The sequence below is a fragment of the Diabrotica undecimpunctata genome, chromosome 4 (genome assembly GCF_040954645.1).
Source record: "Diabrotica undecimpunctata isolate CICGRU chromosome 4, icDiaUnde3, whole genome shotgun sequence".
In the NCBI taxonomy this organism is placed as follows: Eukaryota; Metazoa; Arthropoda; class Insecta; order Coleoptera; family Chrysomelidae; genus Diabrotica; species Diabrotica undecimpunctata.
In genome coordinates, this window is record NC_092806.1 from 41,182,551 (window position 1) to 41,206,578 (window position 24,028).

At 31.0% G+C, this 24,028-nt stretch overlaps 1 protein-coding gene across 1 annotated transcript; it reads right to left on the reverse strand.

The window, feature by feature from the left end:
* Positions 1-14,623: 14,623 nt before the first annotated feature.
* On the reverse strand, positions 14,624-23,155 carry LOC140439459 (uncharacterized). Its single transcript, XM_072529381.1, has 2 exons — positions 22,372-23,155; positions 14,624-17,148 (listed from the first exon to the last, which is right to left on the reverse strand). Exons 1-2 carry the CDS (start codon positions 22,395-22,397, stop codon positions 15,192-15,194), a joined length of 1,983 nt encoding a protein of 660 aa, XP_072385482.1. The 5' UTR covers positions 22,398-23,155; the 3' UTR covers positions 14,624-15,191.
* Positions 23,156-24,028: the final 873 nt, after the last annotated feature.

The window sequence follows — 24,028 nt, forward strand, 5'->3', positions numbered from 1 at the left end:
GAAATACTTCATACCTAAGAGAGCGGCGCCAACACAAACAAAAATCGAGGAAATATTAGAAAACGATATCATCGAGAAAAGCTGGGAAATACCCAAAAATAACATAATTAACGCAACAACAAAATTACTTGGAGGGAGGTGACAAACACCAACATACTAAAAAAGAAAACCCTATGGTTTGGAGAAAAAGTAAAGACAAAATGTAAAGAATATATAACAATATACAACCACTATAAACGAATTAAAAATTAAACCAATACTTTAGTTAGACAATTAAAAAGGAAACACTTGCAGAGCATCTCAAAACAGATGGAACACGACTCTTACGGAAAACAGAAAGAAAAATTTAGAACAACCAGAGGACTATGAAAAGAAATGAACGAACTAATAAAAACGAAACATATTCAGAAGGAAACATGGGCAGACCACTTTCGATCCCTATTTGCTAAAGGTGATGATAATGAACCAACAACACCAGAGATGACGGCAAACGAAAAAATAAATATTGAGAAGAAAGAGTTAAAGGAAGAATCAAGGATATTAAAAAATAGAAAATCACCAGCAGAGGATAGAATACCAAACAAACTCCTAAAGTACGAAGGACCAGATCGTACCAAACAACTATTAAAACTAATCCAAAAAATAATAGAACCAAACAAAATTTCTCAGTAATGGAGATGAAGCATCCTAATACCTCTCTTTAAAAGGGAGACAAATCGGACCCAGAAAATTACAGATGAATTAATTTATTTAAACCCAACAATAAAATTAACAACCAAAGTGATAACAAATAAACTGAATGAAATTATAATATTAGTGGAAAAACAAGAAGGTTTTAGGTCAGGAAGATCATGCACCGACGCTACATTTATAATGAAGTAAATGCAAGAGAAATCATTAGAATACAACAAACCGGCATTACTATGTTTCGTGGACCTTAAGAAGGCATTTGACCGGGTCAAATTAAAGGACGTTATCCACTTATTGTACGTAAGAGAGACACTTTTAGAAATAATCGGAACGATTATCGGAACGCCAGCGCATCTCCCTGTCTCAGCCCAACATGCGTTTCAAATGCCTGTGATTGTTCGCCCTGTATTTCGACTTTGCAAACAACTTTACGCATTGTAGCCTTAACCAATTTTATCAGTTTATCGGGGATGTGGAATTCATCCATGGCTTCATACAATTTATTTCTTATGACATTATCATAGGCCGATTTGACGTCTACTAAAAGATGATATGTGTCGATATTGAATTCATTGGTTTTTTCCAGTATTTGCCTTAGCACAAAGATCTGGTCTGTTGTTGAATGACCAGGCCTAAAACCACTTTGATACTCGCCAAGAAGCTCCTCTGAATATGCACTCAGGAACATATAAAATACTCGAAAATATTTTGTATGCTGTATTAAGGAGGGTTATTTCCCTATAGTTTCTGCATTCTAATTCATCGCCCTTTTGTGTAGCGAGCAAACGATCCCAATACACCACTCTTCTGGGATTTGTTCCCCATTCCAGGCTCTCAGTATGATTTTGTATATATGATTAGTCAGTCCACATTTAATAAGTTCCGAGGGTATGCCATCACTTCCTGGAGATTTATTATTTTTTAGGTATTTTATTGCATCCCGTACTTCCTGAATTGATGGAGGCTCCAATGGTGTATTGTTGTTTGCTCCTGGGGGTGGCTGATTTGGATCTTCTACTTCGATAGTAAGTAGTTCTTTATAGTGTTCCACCCACCTTTTCAATGCTTCTTCTTTTGTATTGAGTATATGCCCCTCCTTATCCTTACATAGTCCGATCCTTGGTTTAAATTTTTTTCTTGCTTTATTTAGATTTTTATAGAATTTTCTTGTTTGATTTTTCTTTTTTAATGCCTCAAGTTCTTCCAATATTCTATTTTCATAAGTTCGCTTTTTTCTTCGATGGATGTACTTCTCTTCTCTTCTGAGATCTTTATATTCTTGTTCTTTTTCTCGGATTCTTCTTTGCTGCATCAGTTTATATGCATTGTTCTTTCTTCTTGTAATCTCCTCGCACTCAGCATCGAACCACTCATTGCGTGGTGGTGGTCTTTGCGGCCCTAGAATGTTATTTGCTGCGTCTTTAATGTAATTTTTACACACTTCCCATTTTTCACTAATTGTTGACTTCATGTTGAATTGTTGAATTGTTCACTGTTATATAGCATAGCTCAAATTAAATCTTTTTTATGTACTTTCATAATATTGTACTCATTTTATACTAAAATGTTGACACGATACAATAAAAATATAAATATTCAAAAAACACTGTTTTGCAGCTTAAAAATGTAATAAAAAAATTATAACTATCAGTTTGGAATTAAAAACACTTTCAGGTTACTCCAGACGTTGCCCTTAATAACGCTATGCTGGTTTTAAAAAATTTTAATGATTAAAATCATTCATTTTTGTCCCTACAGCTTGGACTAAAACGTTATTTAAACTAGTATTTTATTATATTGTTCCTTATAGCTATATTTCAAGAACAAGATTAACCTGCGGTTTTTATTTGCATTCCAACTCCTAAATTTTGAAACAAGTGTACAAAACTTAAATTTATATTACTTTACATATTTTTCTATTTTATTGTCTTGGTTTTAAGAGGATTATAAATAAAACTTTAGAAAAATAATTTTTTGAACTGTCTACTTTGATTAATCATCGCATTAATAAATAGTATAGAGAATCTTTTGATAACATATGTTTAAGTATTAATAAACAAACATTTATTACATCAGAGTGGGATCTTCGGTCCAAAGCATACAGCCATACGGTGTATACAGATGTAAAATTTTACAACATAGCGCTTATATTCTCGTAACAAATATATCTATTTCACCAAACCAAACTATATAGACATTCATCAAATTACATGGTATCGCACACACAGTCACACAATTCGTTTGGTTTGTGTCGTGTCATAAAAATAGAAATTCTTTTCCTTAGAAAGGGCCACACACGGAATAAACCACCTTTTTCATGTTTACGATCCATTCCAGTTAGTAAGAACAAGAACGTTATCTAAAAAGTTTGAATCTGGTTATATGGTGATATATTAGATTACTATCTAGAGATGGGAACATAGACTATGGTTCAAAATATAACAGTAATCAAGGGAAGTATTATTTTTATTATAGCTAAAGATAGCAGGAGCTAGGAATATCGTTTTATAATAATACTTATGAATAAGTACTCAAAGGAACAAAATGTTTTCACAAAAACGATTTTTGCAATGCAGGTCAACAAGCAAAGTTGTTGTTATAAATGAATTAGGGTAAAAATTATGTAGTAATGAACTAAATCTTCATAATACGTCAGCTTACTCCATCTACATCTCAACTTCCGCCACAAAAATTTAAGTAGTGCTTAAGTGAGGGTACATTTACATAAAAATTGTGTAGAATTCTGCAAATTTTTGTGAATGCGCCTCAAATAAAAGAGGATTTCCAAAGATTAATAAGTATCGGTTTATTAATATCTATTAATATGTCAATTAGTTAAACGAACTAGCACGTATAATGTGTGGGCAAACTGGCTCGATACAGAGCAAATTTTTGGCAGTATTTTACAACAATGTCCTTATTTCTCCCATTGTTACATACGTAGCTGACACACGGTCTCCGAAAATAGGTGTACAGAAGAATTCTACGTGTGTCCTGGATAGAACATAAAACCAACCTGTCAATTCTGGAAGGGCTTCATACAAAAGAAGGGGTAAACCCTAAAATAGACCGAGCATACCTAACTTACTTCGGCCACATAGCTAGAAGAACGGGGACCATAGAACTATTGGTATTTGAAAATAAGATAGAAGGCCGAAGACGAGGAAGATTTCCAACATGATGGGCAGAACAAATAAAGACTTTGGTGGGAAAATCCCTACATTAAACCGTCCATATGGCACCTAATCGCAGCCAATGAAAAAAGCAAGGTAATAATATTTACAGTGTTACCACACCCTGACAAAGGCTCAATGAATGAGGAGTAGGATCACAACTTATTGTTTACATATTAAATAAATACAGAAAGGTATGAGATAAAATGGAATTTTAAAGATTTTTAGAAGTACCTTAGTAGTGTTATATACACAGTAAACCAAACCAATAGGAAGCTAGGCTCAAGACACTGTGTCTCACTTTGTGCCTCCAAGGCACCGTTGCTCATTTATTGTAGATGATGGGCTGGATCATTTAGGAAGGTAAGAAACACGGAAAAATATAAATAAACAAAACAAAAAGGAAAAAAGAAAAGAACACTGGTTCACACAAAAATAGTGCCACCATTTTCAAATATTTGAATTCCAAAAAACAGAAATGGTATGCTCGTAATACAAAAAGAAAGACAGGATCTATAAAAATGTAATTAATTAAAAATTAAACGAAAAAATATTCTTTATATTAGGCAGATTTAAATATCCCATTACTGGATATAATAATACCACAGATAATAATAATAATAATAAAAAATATATATATTCAGTCATAAAAACTATATTTATTACAGTTAAATACCCTATAAAAATTCATATAATATTTACTAAAGTAAAGAAAATCTTAACTTGGTTTTCTTTGGAAGGATTAACTGTATTCCAATTAAAAAAGGTGCAAAAAAGAAAAAAGAGCAAAGAGCTTGACACAATCTGAAAGAACAAACAGCTAAGACAAGACACAAAAACAAGAATCTATAAAGCAGCAATTAGGCCTATATTAACATACACGGCGGAGACAAGACCTGACACATCTAAAACGAGACGACTACTAGAAACAACAGAGATGAAAATACTCCGACGAATATCAGGGAAAAGTCTTGGATAGGAAGAGAAGCGTAAACATAAGAAGAGCATGCAATATAGAACACTTGAATGGATGGGCGACAAAAAGGAAACAGGAGTGAAACGAACACATCAGTAGAATGGCAGAGGACAAGATAGTACTAATAGCACGACATAAGTCACCAAATGGACGAAGAAGTATTGGCAGACCAAGAAAAAGATGGTACGACAATTTAAACAATTTCTGAGGCTAATATTGAAGAAGAAATAGGCTTTAAAGCCTACATACAAGAAGGAAGAAGAAGAAGAAGACATATATTTTAAAACAAGGAGTAATAAAATAAAAAATTCTTAACTCTAATAATAGTAAGAAAATAGAAAGCACGAATTTAGTAAAAGTTGTATCTTAGACAAATAATTACCTGTATTTTCTTTTATTTTCTTTCCGTTATAATTTTGTCACGAAGCAACTTGACTTGACGCCTTTGAAAAATCATCATTGGACTACCTGGCTACCTACCAGCCGAGTAAGAGACAGTTGTGATCAGTTAGCTGTTCAGTCCATGCGTTAAAATGGCATCATTTACAACCTTTAACAACGGTTAATAATGTAGTGACTATATGCTGCGACATAATAGGTGTTAGTGAAAGAAAAATTTTCAGATTTTTAAGTGAAAGAAAACAAGGAATCATTAGTGAGCCAAAAAGACATGAACGAAAACAACCAATGGATATTGATGACTTTCATAGAAATGTCCTTCAGATTCAAGTTCATTCGTTCTATTTAAACAAGAAGATTTCTACATTAAGCCGGAGATACACATGTCTGTTACTAGCACAATGGCATACCAGTACCTAGCGAGCACCAGATACTATCCCCAAACTGGCAAGTGTGTACGTTAACTGGCATGCTAGTTAATCGCAAAGAATTTGATTTTTCTTGCTAGTAGCATGCTATGAGATGCAAGTCGCATGCGTGGGGAGTGTCACTGGCATTTTATTTTTAAACTTGTTAATTTAAAAAACATTTCGTTGGGATGATGAAAAAACCATCAAATTTATTGCTATATATAAAGAATTGGAGTGTCTATATATAAAGGCTAAAATAAAAAATTCCTTCAAGATTATCTCGCCTACCAATCCAATTTCTCACGCAAATTTTTTCTTTTTTGAGTTCCGCTTTAGATTTATTATTAAATTTCTAAAAATATCTGTGGTCATCAGCAATATTTGCTTGTTGAATTCATTCCGAATACCTTCCATGGATCCCTTTTTTTGTGGGAAACTATAAAATTTTTAATTACAAAACAATTACTTTAGTTTCAAATGAAAACCACTCGATTGTTTAACAGCACTGGCATGTGTAAAAATCTACCATGCTTTTTCACCTTGCCAGTATATGCAAGCGAGCTACAGGTATGCCAATTACTAGCAAATGTGTTTTGTGCTTGCCAGCCGTCTTATCATTGCCAACTAAATCCAATAGAGTTAATATGGGCTCAAGTAAAACGTGAGGTAGCCAGACAAAATACAACTTTTAAATTGAAGGATGTTAAACAACTTTTATCAAGAAAAACAGTTAAGATCTGGTTTTTGTATAATGCTTTTACTTATTCGGTTATGCTTATTTCGTCCTCTCAGGATTGTGCAGAAGCCCTTCTTTTTTCCTGACATCTCCTTTTTTAACCATTTATTTCTAACACTTCTTCATTTCGAGCTCTTCATAATATGAGGAAACTAGATTGTGTTTTTCGACTAACAATGAAGTTTTATAGTTGCTATAACATCAGGACAAACACCAAAAGGAATCCACATCTTGGGACACTATTAAATAAGTTTTAAACAGTTATTAAGCAGTTCTTTTAATTTTATGAAAAAAAAACGATATTTTTTTATGAAACCAAAGTAATGTTCTTAAAAAGAACATAATCAAAAAAAGGTTTTTTATAACATCACAAAATAGCTACAAATAATAAAGGTTCCATCTCTAGAACAAAAAAGTTTCTTTGTATATGGTAGTATAGTTTACATCGAGGATTTCGGCGAAGATGAAAAGAGTTGCGGCAGTTTTTAATAGAGAACACATGGCCGCCGTGTCAAAACATTCACGAACTTTCATCTCGATATCTCGTTAAATCATACTTAGAGAATTACTTAGGCAGTACTGCATGGGTGCACGGTTTTAAATACTTCTTGACTTAATTCCATAAAATATCTACTGCGTGTATAATATATGAAGATAATATTAATATTTATCTTTATCGAAATTTTACAAAAACTCATTATTAAACATTTAAACAAATTAATTATTGTTAATAAATTATTCTTCATTAAGCAAAATAAATAAAAACAAATTAATTTACGATTAAAGAAAACATACTGCTAAACAGATATTGAAAAGAAAATCAGATAAAAAAGTAACTTAATCTAGAGTTTGTGAATGTCTATTTAAAATACACATTCACTATATTTTTATATTTTTCTTCTTTCTTGATTATAATTTTCTTATACCAAGCATTCATATAATATTTAAAGATCTTAGATTTGTCTTTCTTTGCCCACCTGATTTTGTTTTCTGCATTTTCATTTCTACATTCTTGGAATAAAAGATTCTACAGCACATACATATTATAGATAGTACCTGTTATTAAGTCAGTAGTATTCATTTAAAACGTATTAACAATAATAAGAATCTAATATGATCAAAGTATATAAATTATTATACATATTGTCAGTCTTATTTGACTTGACTACGTTTTTTTAACTCTTTTTTATCCAACTTTTGTTATACATAGTATAGGCCTCTACCAGTTCGTTCCGTGCTTTTCTGTCCCGTGCCAGATGTTTCCATGTTGATCCTGCAACACTTTTAATGTCATAACCCTACCGCGTTTAGGGTCCTTCTTGTGATCTCTTCGTTCCATAAGGTCTCCAATTCCCTATTATTTTTGTTTCATCTGCCATCCTCGAGGCGTTCGTTGTGTCCAGCCGACTTTCATTTCAATAAAGTGTCTTTTTCATTTGTACTTTCTCTAATTAATAAATCAGTTTGATGAAGTAAAATGCCCAGCATCTGTCGTTCCATGGCTCCTTGAGCTTTCCTCAATTTTTCAAATTGGCTTTGGTAAATGTCCATGAAATTACAAAAACGGAAAGTAAGAATTTTATTGTAGCAAAAAAATTTCTTTGTAATGGTATTTGAGCGTTCAAATCCATGAAATCAAGTTTTCTATTGATATAACCGTTAAATTAAATGTGACTTTTATCTGAAAACCATGCAAGTCTCAAAAAATTAGGATTCTTGTACATTAGACTCAACACCAGTCCATACAAAACTTTTCTTGCACGTTTATTTGCAACGTTTTAGTCTCTATCCAATTTAAACTGTAGACATGTGGATGTTTCACTGATATTCAGTTAATACAGAGTACGTCAAAGGTTTAGTTTTGGAGACTGTATGAACTGATGGAGAACGTGTCCATGATTATTGTTGTTAATAACAATATAAAGCTCTTTCATAAATACCTTATACCCCGGTACCTAATAGAGCACCTTTAATAGTTAATAGTTAATGAAAAATAAGGCATATTAAACGAATAGGATATATAAGAGTAAAGCAACAATAGTTATGTAAATCATTGAAATACAATTTAATTATGATTCCAAAGCAGCATCACTTAAGATCACTATTTTCTCGTTGCAAAGACTTAAAGGTAATTCATTAACAAGTTTGGTAAGAAGTTGATAAAGCTATACAAATTAATTATAGTTTCAGCGAAAAGTGCAATGTAATTTACCCGACAATATCTATGTCTTATATATTTCTCTACGTTTCTGGAGACCCTTCCTCATTGGAGCTTGTGGTCGTTACTAAGCCAACGTTACCAATAAGAAAGCATCAAGTTTTGACATATTCACGTGTTTATGTCGATTTAATATGTTCTCTTTTTAATTAATTATTTGTATTACATCTAATTTTATGTGAAATTTGTCCATGTATTTTTGAATTACCAATACGTGAGTCAACCATAACGTTTTTCCTCTTTCCTAACAGTCGTCCCCTGCTTCTAAAGAAGCTACCTGTAGGTAGCAAAACGTGAATATAGATCTACATAATATAGGATTTCCAATCATGGTCCAAATCCGGAAGACAATTAGTTAATTCTTACTTTGGTGATAAAATTTGATTAAACTTCGTTTAGCTGAAATTAATGTCACACAGCAGTGATTGGGTATAGTCAGCTCGCATTTTAAATATATAAATGTTCAAAAATTTATATATTTCAAATTAGAGTATTAAAGAAAATAAATCTCTACCATTAGCAATTATCTGCTTGATAATCATCCAATAAAAAGCACGGCCTTATCAACATTGGAATTGGCGTTTCTTTTAAGAATATTCCTTGGTTAATTAGTCTTAAATTTCTAATAATTTGTGCAGTCGCCTGATTATACTGGCACCATTGTTTAAATAGGACTAGTTAGACAATTCTTATGGAACAAACGTTTGACTTTTACTCTGCCGTCATGTAGCGGCCTCTAGTCATAAATTTAAAAAACTATTAACAGAAACTTAATTCTCGGCAGGATTCTATTCGAGTATATTTTTACCTGTCTCATGACTAAGGCAAACCTGTACACGGATGCCAGATTGTGAAGAAAATATAAGACTTTAATAAAATGCTTATTGTTATTATCGTTGTATGCGTCTATATCGTCTTATGCGTCTTATAGTGAAAGATAACTTGACTATTTCGAGCGAATATTTCAAATTGTTTTATACTTTGAGACTTGCTAAATCTAAATCGGTTAGTAATCTATTTAAATAAAGTAGGTAAATGCTGACTTTTTTTTAATTTTTATTAGTTTATCAGATATTTATTTTGGTTATATGATTTGCTAGAAAAGGATTAAATATTTAATTGAAATACACTCGATTGCTATCGTCTTAGAACACTCATGCGGAGGTTTATTTTTTAGTCAAGACTTAAGTTTTATCATTGTTTAAAAAAGAAAATCTTTTTAAACAATGGTTTTATGTATGTTTTGAGAAAATTAAATTTTCAATCTTTTAATCTTTAAAATGACGTTTGAAAATATAGTAAATTTATGGGTATGGTTTTTTGATAATGGTTTTGAAACAAATAAACACATCGATATGCCACAACAAGAGGCAACACATATTTAGGGACAAATTAATCTATGTGTTGGGATAAAAGGAATAATAATTAACAACACTTTAATAAATAGTATCCTTTATTTTATTTATTTATGTATTTTATAATATAAACACCAGTTTTGTATTTCTGTTTACATAAATGAGAAGTTTAAATGAATGAGCTGTTCATTAATGAAATAATTTTAAATTACAAAGTGATAAAGATACAATTAGTGATAAAAATTGATTGTAACATTGTTTTCATGAACTAAAATAAGCAATGTATGTAGTGCGAAACACTATTGGCACCGTGGATGGTTGTTTTGCTATCGAATACGTATGAAAAACGCGTGGTGTCGTTAACAAACCTTCCTCTTCTACCTCACTATATTTTTTTGGTTTGCATTTAGATAGTTTTGGTCAAAATGCTTACTGCATAGAAATTTTTTTTTTAAATCGGGTAGCTCCAGACTTTCCAATGCAGCATTACCTACAACAATATTATTATTAACACAACTGAAAAAAAAGCAATTTTCTGCACAATAAAGTAAAAAAACAATTTAAGTTCTGTATTCAAAATATAAATAACTTGGCAGTTATGCCAACATATTTTTATATATATATATATATATATTATATATATATATATATATATATATATATATATATATATATATATATAAGAATATATATATATATATATATATATATATATATAAGAGTAAGAAAAAAGAAATTTTTTAGATAGGAAAAAAAAGATTCCATAGACTACCAAAAAGAAATTTTTTTTGGTAGTATGGGTATGGGTATGGGATCTAGTCTTTCACCCATTCTAAGTAGCTATATCAAGGATGATGTTATCAGTGATTGTATCAACAATTGTACTTTTTTCATTCCTTTTTTTAAAGATATGTAGATGATTTAGTTTTGGCACTTCCTAAACACAAAATTATTGAAATAGTCAAAATTTTTAAGTATCATAATCAACATATACAATTTACAGTTGAGGAAGAGGTAGACAATTCTCTAGTTCCTTAGAGTAGGTTTCAAATCCAGTGCTTTATACAGGTTGGTGAATTGTTTGCAGTTGGTAAGTTTGGTATGGTTGATTCATAGTTGTAATAGTCGATGCTTCTCTTCTAGTTATGAAGTCTAGGGAGAGATGACCAATAAAAGATTGAAGTTTATGAAAAGTCGGTTTGCTCTTTTGCTCTAAGTTTTGTCAAGTATCCTCTACCGACTTTTTGAAAACGAATTTCGAGATTCGTTAGCTAGTTGAATTGGAGTGACTTCAGTCACCCCATGGTTGGTAGCTTCTTTGGCAAAATGATCTGCTGTTTTATTACCAGTAATTCCGGTGTGAGAAGGCAGCCATATGAGAGAGACTGTTACATCGTAAGCAGAGAGATTTTGGTATATGTCATGAATGTTTTGAACTAAAAGGTGGTCAGTGAAAATTGTATTGACTAAATGGATATATGAAAGAAAATCTGAACAAATGGCAATATGTCTGTTTTGATGTGAGATACATTTAAAAGCCAACACAATACTATATAGTTCACCTGTGCAAACGTTGCATATTAAGGGTAACCGAGATGATCTTACAAGTTCATGTTTAGTGGTTACTGCACAACCAATACCAGTGGTAGTTTTAAAAGCATCTGTATAGAGAATTAAATTCTAAAAATGCTTTCTTTATAAGAAGGTTAGAAAATTCAAGTTTGTTAAAAATAGTGAGTGAGGTATATATTGAAGGGATATCTTTAGCCCAGAGGGGAAGTAAAGGTAGAGGAAATAAACTAGTCAGAAAAAGGTCAATATTTTTAAGTAGTGGACAAATTAATTGAGGTATAGGTTTTATGATAAGGTGTTGGTTATTGTTAGTGGAAGAAGACGGCATTGTGGCAATTAGGGAATGAACAAGATTAAATGGATTTGCAGATGTTGATGCAGCACACGAAAGTAGAAGTGATTATCGTCTTAGGGTAGGAGAAAGTTCATTAGACTAAAGCGAAAAGCGCTCAGACCTAGAAGTAGTTTTATTGGCAACCCATTGAAGATGACTGAGGGTTTTAACAATGTTCAACCTTTTAAAACAATTGATTTTAAGTTCAGAGATTTGATTTTTTCAATTTAATCTGGAGTCAAACATAAAACCGAGAATTTTACAATAATTAACACCAGAAAGTAGAGAATTGTTAAATAAAATTTGGGGTAAGGGAGTGGAAATCCCTATGGAAAATTTTATTAATTTGGTTTTGCTCTCAGAGAGTAATAATCCTAGTTCGTTAAATCTATCTTGAAGTAGATTTACTACACTTTGTATAAGTTTATATGAGGATGGGACAGATTTAAGATGGCAGTAAATGATTAGGTCATCAGCGTATTGAACATATTTGATGGGAGGCAAATTTCGTTGATGGCAAGAATGAATAAAGTTAAACTTAATGCAGATTCTAAAGGGACACCTTAATTTTGAGGAAGAGATCGAAAAAGTTTACCCTTGGCAAGGACTTTAAAGATTCTTTCAATTAGATATTTTTTTACAAATGAGAAAATATTACCATTTAAATTATAGTGGGAGTTTTTGTCAATGATTGCTTTTCTGGAGATTGAATAAAATGCCCCTTCAACGTTAAATATAGTTGATACGACATCTTGTTGATTATAGATTGCTTAAGAAATGTGTGTTTGAAAAATAAAAAAGTTATCAATAGTAGACCGATTACGTCGGAAGCCGGATTGAGCGTCGGGAATAATATTATACTGTTTAACGAACCACGTGAGTATTTCATTGATCATTGCTTCAAGAAGTTTGCAGGTAATACAAGTAAGAGAAAACAGACGAAAGATATTGGAGTTATAGAGGGCTGGTCAGGTTTTTTAATTGGAATGATTATAGAATTGCGCCAAACATCTGGGAATTTTTGTGTGTTCTAGATAAGGTTATAAATTTCGAGAAGTTTGGAGAGAGATGTATTAGAGAGATTTTTTAAAAATATATAAGGGATATCATCGGGATCATCAGCAGATTTTGTACATGAAAACAAGGTAAATTTTAGTTTATTTAGGGCAAACAAGCCGTTCATAAACTTGACATCGTGTGGAGTTGACGAGATGGTGGAGAAAGATTGAGCGCGTAAAGAACTGGGAGTAAAAGCCATATTACTTTTATTGAATCTGTCTTCAACCCCATTAGCGAGTGTGTCAGAAATGAATTGACTGTCAGAGATAACTGTGTTGTTGAAGAAGATGATAGGAGAAATAGTTAGGATATAGGAATGAAGGATGACTAAATTCATAGGATGAAGGTTAGTTTTATTGCCTTGGATTTGTGAAACAGTTTTTTTTATAAATGAGAGTGGAGTTATCATATCCACTGGTAACTTTAACATCCTAATATATAAGACTAAATAATGTAAACTAAATTGTAACATATAACTTTTATCGGGTTTTTACCCAGATATTTAGTGGCTCAAAAAATGTACACCTAGACACTGATGATGGAATATGGATTCCGAAAACAATTTGTCTTCATGACATAGCCCGTTTGGGTTTTTTAATTTATGTACCTTTTATAAAGAATTTTAACAAATTTTTTTTTTGTAATGATCTTTCTTTTATCTTAGTATAGATTAGGGCAAGACCTTTCATTAACGATTGTCAGCGGTATGTCAGTGGTAAATTTACTGGCTTTATTTAGAGGTTCGTTGGTGCCTAAGGAATTTTCGAGAAATTTTTCAAGATAATTCTAGAAAACCCTAATTTTTGTGTTTTTATAGGATTTGAGTGCAGCTTTTAGTTCGAAATAGTTTATAAGAGAGTTCGGATGATTGGTATCTTGTTGTGAAACTGAGGATGAATAATGAAAGGGCGAAGGAAGAAAAGAGTATATATGGTTAGGTCCAGATTTGTTGCAAAACTTTTATTTTAAATTTTCTGCCAGAATCTTGGCTGTCTCTTAATTGTCAAGGATAACCTTTCGATTAAAAAAGAGATTGGATATTTTAAGGTTATTTTTTGTTAACATTTTTTTTTCCAAACTGGACTTGGACTAGTATTTGATGTACATAAAGTTTTCTTACTTAATTAAATATCGTGTCTAAATTTGGCAAAAGATGAAGTAAAAATATACAGAGAGCAGAAAAAATGAATAAATGCGAGAGAAAGAGAGAAATTCTATTCATCATGTATGCTGTGATTAGATTTGACATCAGAAGATTTATCAGAGGATGCACTTATATATACTCTTGTAAGTCGGAGATAGGCTGTTCTTTTAACTTTTTTAAGATTCTAGTGATACGGTTTTTAAGTGATCTTTTCCTTGTACCTATGTAGAGCTGCAATAAGTCCTTTTGAATACCATCTATGTTGGAGGATTTTTAAGCTTCTTGTAGTGGGGTGATACATACAAAAGAGTTCTCAAGAAATGTAATAAGTTGCGTGGAATTGAGTGTAAAATTAGTCGGATTATCTTTGTAAATCATTTCTATAGCGGAAATATAATAAGGTTTCATCGAGTAATCCAATCAAAGATTAGATTTGGACATTTTTTGGCTGGTTTCAGTGGCATTGAAAATGTCGAAGGAGGAAAAGAACTTAATAGCGCAAGAATACCGGATGAAGATATGTTATGGAATACTATGCGTTTATTTCTTCTCCGGACTAACTCTTTGTTTTGGAATTAAACAGAATATATTGACATGTATAAATTTATTATATTAGAGGATGAAAATTACACTCTGCTTGTTATTTCTTAAAACTATGAATATATAAGTTCTGTTATCTACAATTATTTAACGATGTTTCTGGATGGATTTGAGTACAAGAGATTGGACTCAAATATTAATATTAAAATAGCAAATACGGATAGCTTATCGAACAAAGAAATAAGAGAAATAAATTATTATTATTCCATAGATACGAAGTATTAGGTGAATAAACTAGCGAAACTTATTTATTCTAAATAGGAAAATATTTATGAAGAGTATTGATTCTGATTTCTAACAGCAAATAATTATTAGTGATTATACATGAGAACTTTTCATAATTGTAAATAACATATACCAGGTGACTAAAAACTATATAGAAATACATAGATACTTTAATTATCTTACATGTGAGTAGGTAGGTACATTACACCTCCTTTTGTAAGAATGAAAATAATTGTAAAATGAATTTTCATTTAAATGGTATAAAACATTTGTATACATTATTATTTTATTTTAACACATTTAAATAGTTTCTTTTAGTCTCGATAGTCTTTCACTTCGTCTTATCGGTGTAGTCTCTGTGAAACTAGTCTCTTCACACTTTTTGGATTCACTATAATTATTGTCTTTATTATGTTTACAATCTATACTTAAATCTGTCTCATGTACATGTTTTCGTTTACTTTGACATATATTTAGTGTTAAACAATTTGTAATTTGTTGACAACTATGTGACGGATTTCTACGAAATCGTCGGTAAAAATATTTAATTATCCTGTATAAAATATAAAGTAACATACATTTTATCAAAAATAAGATTGCATAAGTGAAATAAGAACTATTTTTTATTGTGTCTGAAAAATTAATATTTGTTTCTGAGGTCATTTTCTCTAAATTATCTAGTTTATGGCTTGCTAAATTTAATGCATCTCGATCGAGATTATTTAATTGTAAGGGAACAAGGTGTAATTTGGATTCATTATTTATCTTAATATCATCACAACAGACTTCTGGAAGGGATAAATCTGGAATGATAGACTGAAAATTACTTTCTTTTGGATTTGAGACAGATATCAAAATAGTTGATCCGGTGTAAGTTTTGCAATTATTCGAAGTAGAAAAAATACCTGTGTTTGAAAGAACAATAGATATTGGCGTACTAGTCTGACAGCTTAAAGTTAAATCTGTTGGTTTGGGTAAAACATATATCCAAGAATTTGGTTTGTTTAATTTATGCCAAATTTCATATTCTGTTTGAATTATACGAGTATCGCAACTAGATGGTATGTTTGTTATTGAAGTTAACAATTCAGTTTCACAAATTGGATTAGTGTGTGTAAATCGGAAAGTATCAGGATTTTTGCAAATAAGTTTTTCTTCATCTAATGAATAACAGTCTTCTAATGTATCAATAGTAACATAAATGTTTCTATTTTCTGAAAGAACAAGATATTTGACAGATGGAAGAATAAAGGTAAGTCTCTTTAATGTTGGATGAATTATAGGAAGAGATATTAGTTTAAAAAGAGAATAAGGAGTATTACTAACCAAAGGTATACTAACCGTAATTAAAATCTTGTTATCAAAATATATATATTTAAGTAAAAAGATATCGAAATATTTATGAGCATAATCGATAGTCAATGGAAATGGATAAGTCGATGTACTAGGTAAATGCGTTACCGTTTTAGATAATTCTTGAATTAGTTGCTCAGGTGTTATAACAGAAGGATGAAGGTTATTATTTCTTGCAAATAGAATAACGTTTATTAAAGTAGAATATTCTTGTTGTAATTCTGTTATAAAGAAAGTTAGTAAGGTAAAATGTTCTTCAATTTTTTGTTTTAAATCTAAATTAAAATATTTATTATTCATTTTATCTGTGTAATTGGTAATTGATTCAAAATTTTTATCAAAAATCACTTTGTTTCGGTCTAGATTTGTAATAGAGTTATTAAAATTTGCAATCGTGGCTTTTACTACATGAATTTGTTGTTTTAGTAAATCAAGAAGATGATTTTCGTTACTTTCAGCTTTGTTAATAGCATTATTGAAATTTTCAGCATCATCACTGTCTAAGGTACCGAATAAGGTCCTGAAAACAGATCCAATTGCATTAAATAGAGCGCGTTTTGGTCTAAAATGTTCATGCAGAATTATGTTTTTTAAAGTTTGTTCATCTTGAAAGAGTCTAGGTATGATTTGTCCTAAGAGTTTTAGTGAAGTATCGCATAATCGTAATTCAATAAGAACTGGTTTGTTTTGACACAGTCTTAATGTTTTTTGATAGGTGAGATCTACAAAATTTAATTTGTCTGTAAAAGGTTGTAAAGGAATATGACTTAATATGTTCCAATGAGTTTCAATAAATTGAACATTTTTTATGTGTTCGTAATAGATTCTAGGTGATTTGTTGATAGGAGTATTGGTATATTTCTTGTGAATTTGTTCACTATTTGTCAGCCATATTATTGCATACCTGAAACAAAAGCATGTTTCAATCTATTCATGTGAACTTTTATTGGTTTTTTATTTACTAAAATTGTGCAATTGACAGGAGAATTTATCTCTAGAATTTTATAAGGTCCATTATAATTTTGTGTAAGTTTTTTGGTTTGTCCCTTCTTTGTTTGCTCATTTTGGAGATATACTAATTGTCCTTCTAAGAAAACGGTGTCATTAATCTTTTGGTCATAATATTTTTTACTGACTACTTTAGATTCTAATAGATTCGTTTTTGCTAACTCATGAGATTTTCTAAGCTTAAGTGTTAAATTATCTAAATAATCTTCATATGTATATTTGAGTTCTACTGGTCGTATTATACTGCTAGGTAGATTAGGTGTATATCCAAATATTAGTTCATATGGTGTGAATTTGGTTGAAGTATGATTAGTTGTATTATATGAAAACATAGCAAAATCTAGCCATTCGTCCCAATCGGATTGATCAGCTTTAATATAATGTTTAAGGTAGTCTGCTAAAGTAGCGTGACTCCTTTCTAATGCAGCATTTGATTCTGGATGATAAGCAGTACAATTTATATGTCTGATTTTAAAAAGCTTGGCGATTTGAGAAAATAATTTGGAAGTAAAATCTCGGCCTTGATCAGTAACTATTATATCGGGTTTTCCAAACTTGCAAATAAATCCACGAACCAGATTTTCAGCGATAGTCTTGGTTTCATGATTCGGAATTGCATAAGCTTGAGAAAATTTTGTTAAGTCATCTTGTAATGTTAATATGAACTTATTACCTGACTCGGTTAAAGGTAAAGGACCTACTATATCTAAAAATATTTTTTCTAATGGATTTGAGCTTGTTGTTGTTATCTCCATGGGCTTTACGAATTTTTTTCTAACGAGTTTATTTTTCTGACAAGATTCACAGGTTTTTATAAAGTTTTTAATATCATTTTTCATATTATTCCATTTGAAATGTTTTTTTATACGATTGTATGTCCGATGAAAACCAGAGTGTCCAGCCGTAGGACTAGTGTGATTCTCTTGTAATATTGTAGTTATTTCCTCAGGTTCAGGATTTGTTAGTATATCATGATAAATGATAATAGATATATCAGTTTTTCTAAAAATAAATCTAATCATAGATCAAATTTTTCCCCAACTTAATTTATCGTAGCTAAAAGTTATTCTGGGTAGGCAAATTTTTAATATTTTATCGTTTAATAACCAGTCTCTTAATTTTATTAGGGAATTAAATATATCTTCATAAGAGGTATTGTCCCAATAATTATTTTTTATAAATATGTAATAAAAGTTTTTATTTTGATCAGAAATATATATAATGTCATTTAGTCTTGGATTTTTGGCTTTCAATTTTTCTATATGACTGAATTGTTTATTTATTTGTTTCTGAACGATCTCATTAAAATTTAAATCTACGGAAACAAACAATGCTAAATTTTGTGAAAATGATGTAATCTTTTCATTTGTTTCTTTTATATTATCATTTGTTATTAATATAGTTTCGGATTTAGATAAGAACTGTGAATAAGTGTCATTATTTTCTTTACTCATTTTGTTTATTTGTAAGGTGATTGTTGCCGGGTTTTTGTTTTCTTCGCAAATATTTGTTTCAGATATGGTTAAAGGAGGACGACTTAAACAATCAGCATTTTGATTTAATTTACCTGGTTTATAAATAATTTCATAGCTATATTCTTCTAATGCTAATCTCCACCTAACGAGTCTTGATCCGGGATCTTTTACATTAAATAGCCATGTGAGTGGTTTATGATCCGTATAAATGAAAAATTTATTTCCGTACAAATATGGTCTAAAGTGTTTAACACTCCATACAATTGCAAGTAATTCTTTTTCTGTTGTGCTATAGTTTGATTCCGCTTTGTTCAAGGTACGACTAGCATAAGCAATAGGTAAATCATCTGGTACTTTACCTTGAGAAAGTATGGACCCTATTGCATAATTACTAGCATCCGTTGTTAAGACAAAGGGTTTGGTAAAATCTGGATACTGAAGTATTGGTTCTGAACAAAGTATTGATTTCAGGTTCTCAAATGACTGTTGTTGAATGCTTGTCCAATTAAATTCAACATTTTTCCTCAGCAGTTTTGTTAAAGGTTGTGTTAAAGCACTGAAATTTTTTATAAAGCGTCTATAATAACCAGTGAGACCCAAAAAGCTCTTAATATCTTTTTGTGTTCTGGGTATAGGAAAATCTGTAACAGCACATACCTTTTTTTCGTCCGGTTTGACACCAAATTCAGTTATTAAATGTCCTAAATACATTACTTCGCGACGAAAAAATTCGCACTTATCTGGTTGTATTTTTAAGTTGAATGTAGACAATTTTTCGAATACTTCTTTTAATCTTTTATTATGATTTTCTAATGTATCGGCATGAATGACTATATCGTCGAGATAGACAAAACATCTGTAATTTTGTATTCCTGAGAGGACAGTATTCATTAGCCTTTGAAAAATACTGGGAGCATTTTTTAATCCAAATGGCATTCGTGAATATTGATAATGTCCAGACGGAGTTGAGAAAGCAGTCTTTGGAGAATCCTCAGGATCCATTTTGATCTGGTGAAATCCTGATGTTAAATCTATTGTTGAAAAATATTTTGAATGACCCAATTGGTCTAATATATCGACTATATTCGGAAGTGGAAATGAATCTCCTATAGTAATATCATTTAGTCGTCGATAGTCTATAACAATTCGCCATTTCTTCTTTGCTGAAGCATCGGCCTTTTTTGGCACAACCCAAAGGGGCGAATTCCATGGCGAAGTTGATTCTTCGATAATACCTTGATCTAGCATACCTTTTATTTGAGTTTCGACTTCATGTTTGTGTACTTCAGGATACCTGTATGATTTAGTGCTAATAGGTACATTAGAATTTAAAGGAATTTTGCAAGTTATGGCATTTGTACTGGTAAGTTGATCTCCTTCCAGATAAAAGATATGATTGTACTCCTTGCAAATAGAAATTAAAGATGATTTTTCTTCACTATTTAAATGATCTGTTCTCAAGGCATTTTTTAATTTAGCAATTCTGTTAGAATTCGTATTATCTTTATAAGAAGACATTTTTCGTATATTTGCATTGTTTTGTAAATTTGGAATTTTTTCTATTGCTACTTGAATATCGTTTAATTCAACATCCGTTTCAGTAGTGTTTACGATTGAGGTTAAAAAGAAATCATTTTTTACTTTAACAACACTAGGACATAAAAATACACCTTTAAAGATTTCGCGTTCGGGACATAATCCTTCGCTTAATTCATTATTTATTACTTTAATTTGAACAATTGTTTCAGTTCTTGCGGATAGAATAGTTTTATTACTTCTTGAGTTAGAATTAGAGTTTTGATTTAGTATAAGATCGTCTGAACAGGATTTTTCTTCTGAACAGGATTTTGATTTATGATTTCGTGAAGAGTTACAAGTTTTATTTGTGCATATCTCAGTGGATTTTACACATTTTGGACTTGAATTTTCTTTGGATTTAGAGTTAGATTTAGATTGAATTGGATTGGATAGTAGTTCTTCACTACTTAAGGTTATTTGGATATCATTGGTTTCTAAATAAGAATGATCCTCTATGGATTTAGCATCATAAGGAAATATTTCATCGATATTAGAACTTGTCTCGATATTTTGATCTCTCAGAAATTCGTCATTGTCATTGTTTAATGGAGATTTTATATATTCGATTGAAATAGAACAATTTTTAAAGTTTAATTTATTTTCTTTATAATCAATTTGGCATTTATTTATTTCAAAAAAATCGCTACCTAATATACCGTCGAAATGAAGAGGAAAATCGTCTTCTACGACATAGAAAACATGAGTTTGGACAAAATCTTTTATCTTGAAATTTACGTTACAACTACATATAGTTTTATTTGGATTTAAGACATTTTTATCAATGCCTCGTAGAGTAATAGACTTAGAATAAATTTTTGGAATGTTTAGTATTTTTGAATATTTAATTAAAGAAATATCTGCGCCTGTATCGATTAGAAACTTGCAAGAGGATGGATTAGAATTATTTACTAAGGGTAAATCTACATAGGAAGTGACTGAGAAGTTGATGGTTGTGATACGGCCTGAACTGAACGAACTCCTCGAGAATCGACCGTTGGTTGTCGAGGATTCTGGAAGTTTAAAGAATTTGTTGGATTTTTGTTTTTATTGTTAAATTCGCGTTTTCTACATTCTTCTATAACGTGACCTGGTTTTTTGCAGTATCTGCAAAAACGTTGGGAAGTGTTGGTATTTTCTTTTCTTAAGTTTGGAGGAAAATCAGAATTGGAATTTGAATTTGAAGGTTTATAATTTTGATTTTGAGAATTTGACCTTTGAAGATTTGAATTAGGATATTTTGGGTTTTGAAAACTAGAATTTTGAAGATGTCTAACATTTCTATCTGAATTGTTTTTATATCGACAGTTATTTGAGGAATGGTTATTTCGTTTGCAAATATTACAGAATGGTCTGAAAATTTCTTGTCTTGATAACTGTTCTTGTTCTTCGGCAATTGCTATAGCAACAGCTCTTTCTAAGGAATCTGGATTTCGGGCTTTGATTAAAATAGAGAGGTCTTTGTTTAATCCTCTAATAAAGACATTTAGTGCTTGAGTTTTTAAGAGTTTAGTACATGCATTTCTTGCATCTGGAGATAAGTCTGGATCAAGTGTATTTATTAATTTTATATAGCAATTTTCAACTTTATTTGCAAATGACATTACATTTTCACTGGGCATCTGACGTAAGGAATGTAATTCCAATTGCCACTGACCTTCAGTTCGGCGTTCAGAATAAGCATCTAATAAGAAGTCTTTTAAATCTTTCCATTCGTCAAATGTTCTGTTTCTAGTTATGGCCCTAGCTTTATCGGTTAATTTAGTTTCTATAATGGCTAATAAGATGGGTTTGGATTGCGGATTTACTAAATTGTATGCTTTATCACAATTGTCTATGAATTCGTATAATTTTGATTTTGTACCATCAAATCGAATGAGAAGTTTTTCAGCTATTTCAATTGATACTGACATTTTATTTGAATTAGAAGTAGAAGAATTTGAAAGAGAATTTGAGTCGGGAGAAGGTATTTGTTCGTCAAATAAGTTACTTATATCAGGATATAAAGTAGACATACGTTTACAAGATTTTTAAAATATGAGACAGAATTTAAGATAGAATGTACTTACAAGTAGAATATTGTTGTTGGTCGCATAGTCTATTATTCCACGGGTTCACCTCTACTTCCGATGGAACTACAATTGGGTTATGACTGGAACTGGATTTCGAACTGGATGTACTGGACCCCAATGTAATTAGTTGTAGTGGCGATTTTTCCACACTGACAGTTTTTTTTTGAATGATTCCTCGAAGGAAACAAGTCAATTCAAAAAATTCCTCAGCTCTCCTTCTATCAGCAATCAGAGGAACTCTGCTACTAATATCCCACGTTCTGACACCAAATTTTGTTATGGAATACTATGCGTTTATTTCTTCTCCGGACTAACTCTTTGTTTTGGAATTAAACAGAATATATTGACATGTATAAATTTATTATATTAGAGGATGAAAATTACACTCTGCTTGTTATTTCTTAAAACTATGAATATATAAGTTCTGTTATCTACAATTATTTAACGATGTTTCTGGATGGATTTGAGTACAAGAGATTGGACTCAAATATTAATATTAAAATAGCAAATACGGATAGCTTATCGAACAAAGAAATAAGAGAAATAAATTATTATTATTCCATAGATACGAAGTATTAGGTGAATAAACTAGCGAAACTTATTTATTCTAAATAGGAAAATATTTATGAAGAGTATTGATTCTGATTTCTAACAGCAAATAATTATTAGTGATTATACATGAGAACTTTTCATAATTGTAAATAACATATACCAGGTGACTAAAAACTATATAGAAATACATAGATACTTTAATTATCTTACATGTGAGTAGGTAGGTACATTACAGATAGATGGTAGGAGTATCATGAGGACTGTCATTGAAGTGTCCCCTTTTTTGTCCTACTGCCAACATGGGCTTTGAATTAGTACGACGAGAGATGGATAAATCCATAATGGCAGCCAGGATGGATATGCAGTTAACAGAGATGGACTCAATTTCCGAAGATAGAAATTCTTTTGATGAAGTTAAGGATTCAGGATTAAGGACTCTTTAGAGTCAGCTGAAAATGAAGAAGAGGGAGGAGCATTAGCTGCAATGAGTGTGTGATCTGGTCAACTGGAGACTTTGCAATCAGACTCCACGGTACGACCCGTAAGCTTACAAAGAAAACACTATAGTCTGTCAGAGAATAAAAATATTTTAAAGGATGTATTTTCATGGTTAATTAACAGAGAAGATTGCACTTCGAAGTTCACCTTGTCAGCTATTTCAAATGTTACCCTAGGAAAACTCATGATATATGCCTATTGATCATCTGATGTTCCGTATTTTTTAGGGACTGCTCGATTAGGAATGCGGGATGGAAGGAGATACATTTGAAATAAGGATTCTTTTGGTCGCAGAAAGAAGCCTGCAGATAAAGATGACGGTGGAATTAATTATGACGTTCGGTGTATTAGTTGATCAACGATGTCGGTAGAAGTGAGGAAAATGCAGATTCGATTATTCGAAATGCGAGATGTAAAAGTAATATTTTTTGGATAAACTATTTCACCAATTTCTTTAATATATTTAAATAAAACAGTATTCAAAATGGAGTGCATGACAATAACTTGTTCCCTTTTAGAAAACGAATTGGAAGGAGGTCTAGAGACTGCGTCAATCACATATGATTTTGGGTTGGAATTGAAGTTGTTTTGTGTAAATGTAAAT

Bases quoted from the DNA above. Each gene is read 5' to 3' on its own strand.
- LOC140439459 (XM_072529381.1), bottom strand. From the start codon at position 22,397: ATGCGACCAACAACAATATTCTACTT. The intron at 17,149-22,371 runs GTAAGTACATTC...CTTTTGTTTCAG, and splicing joins CCAACAACAATATTCTACTT to GTATGCAATAATATGGCTGA.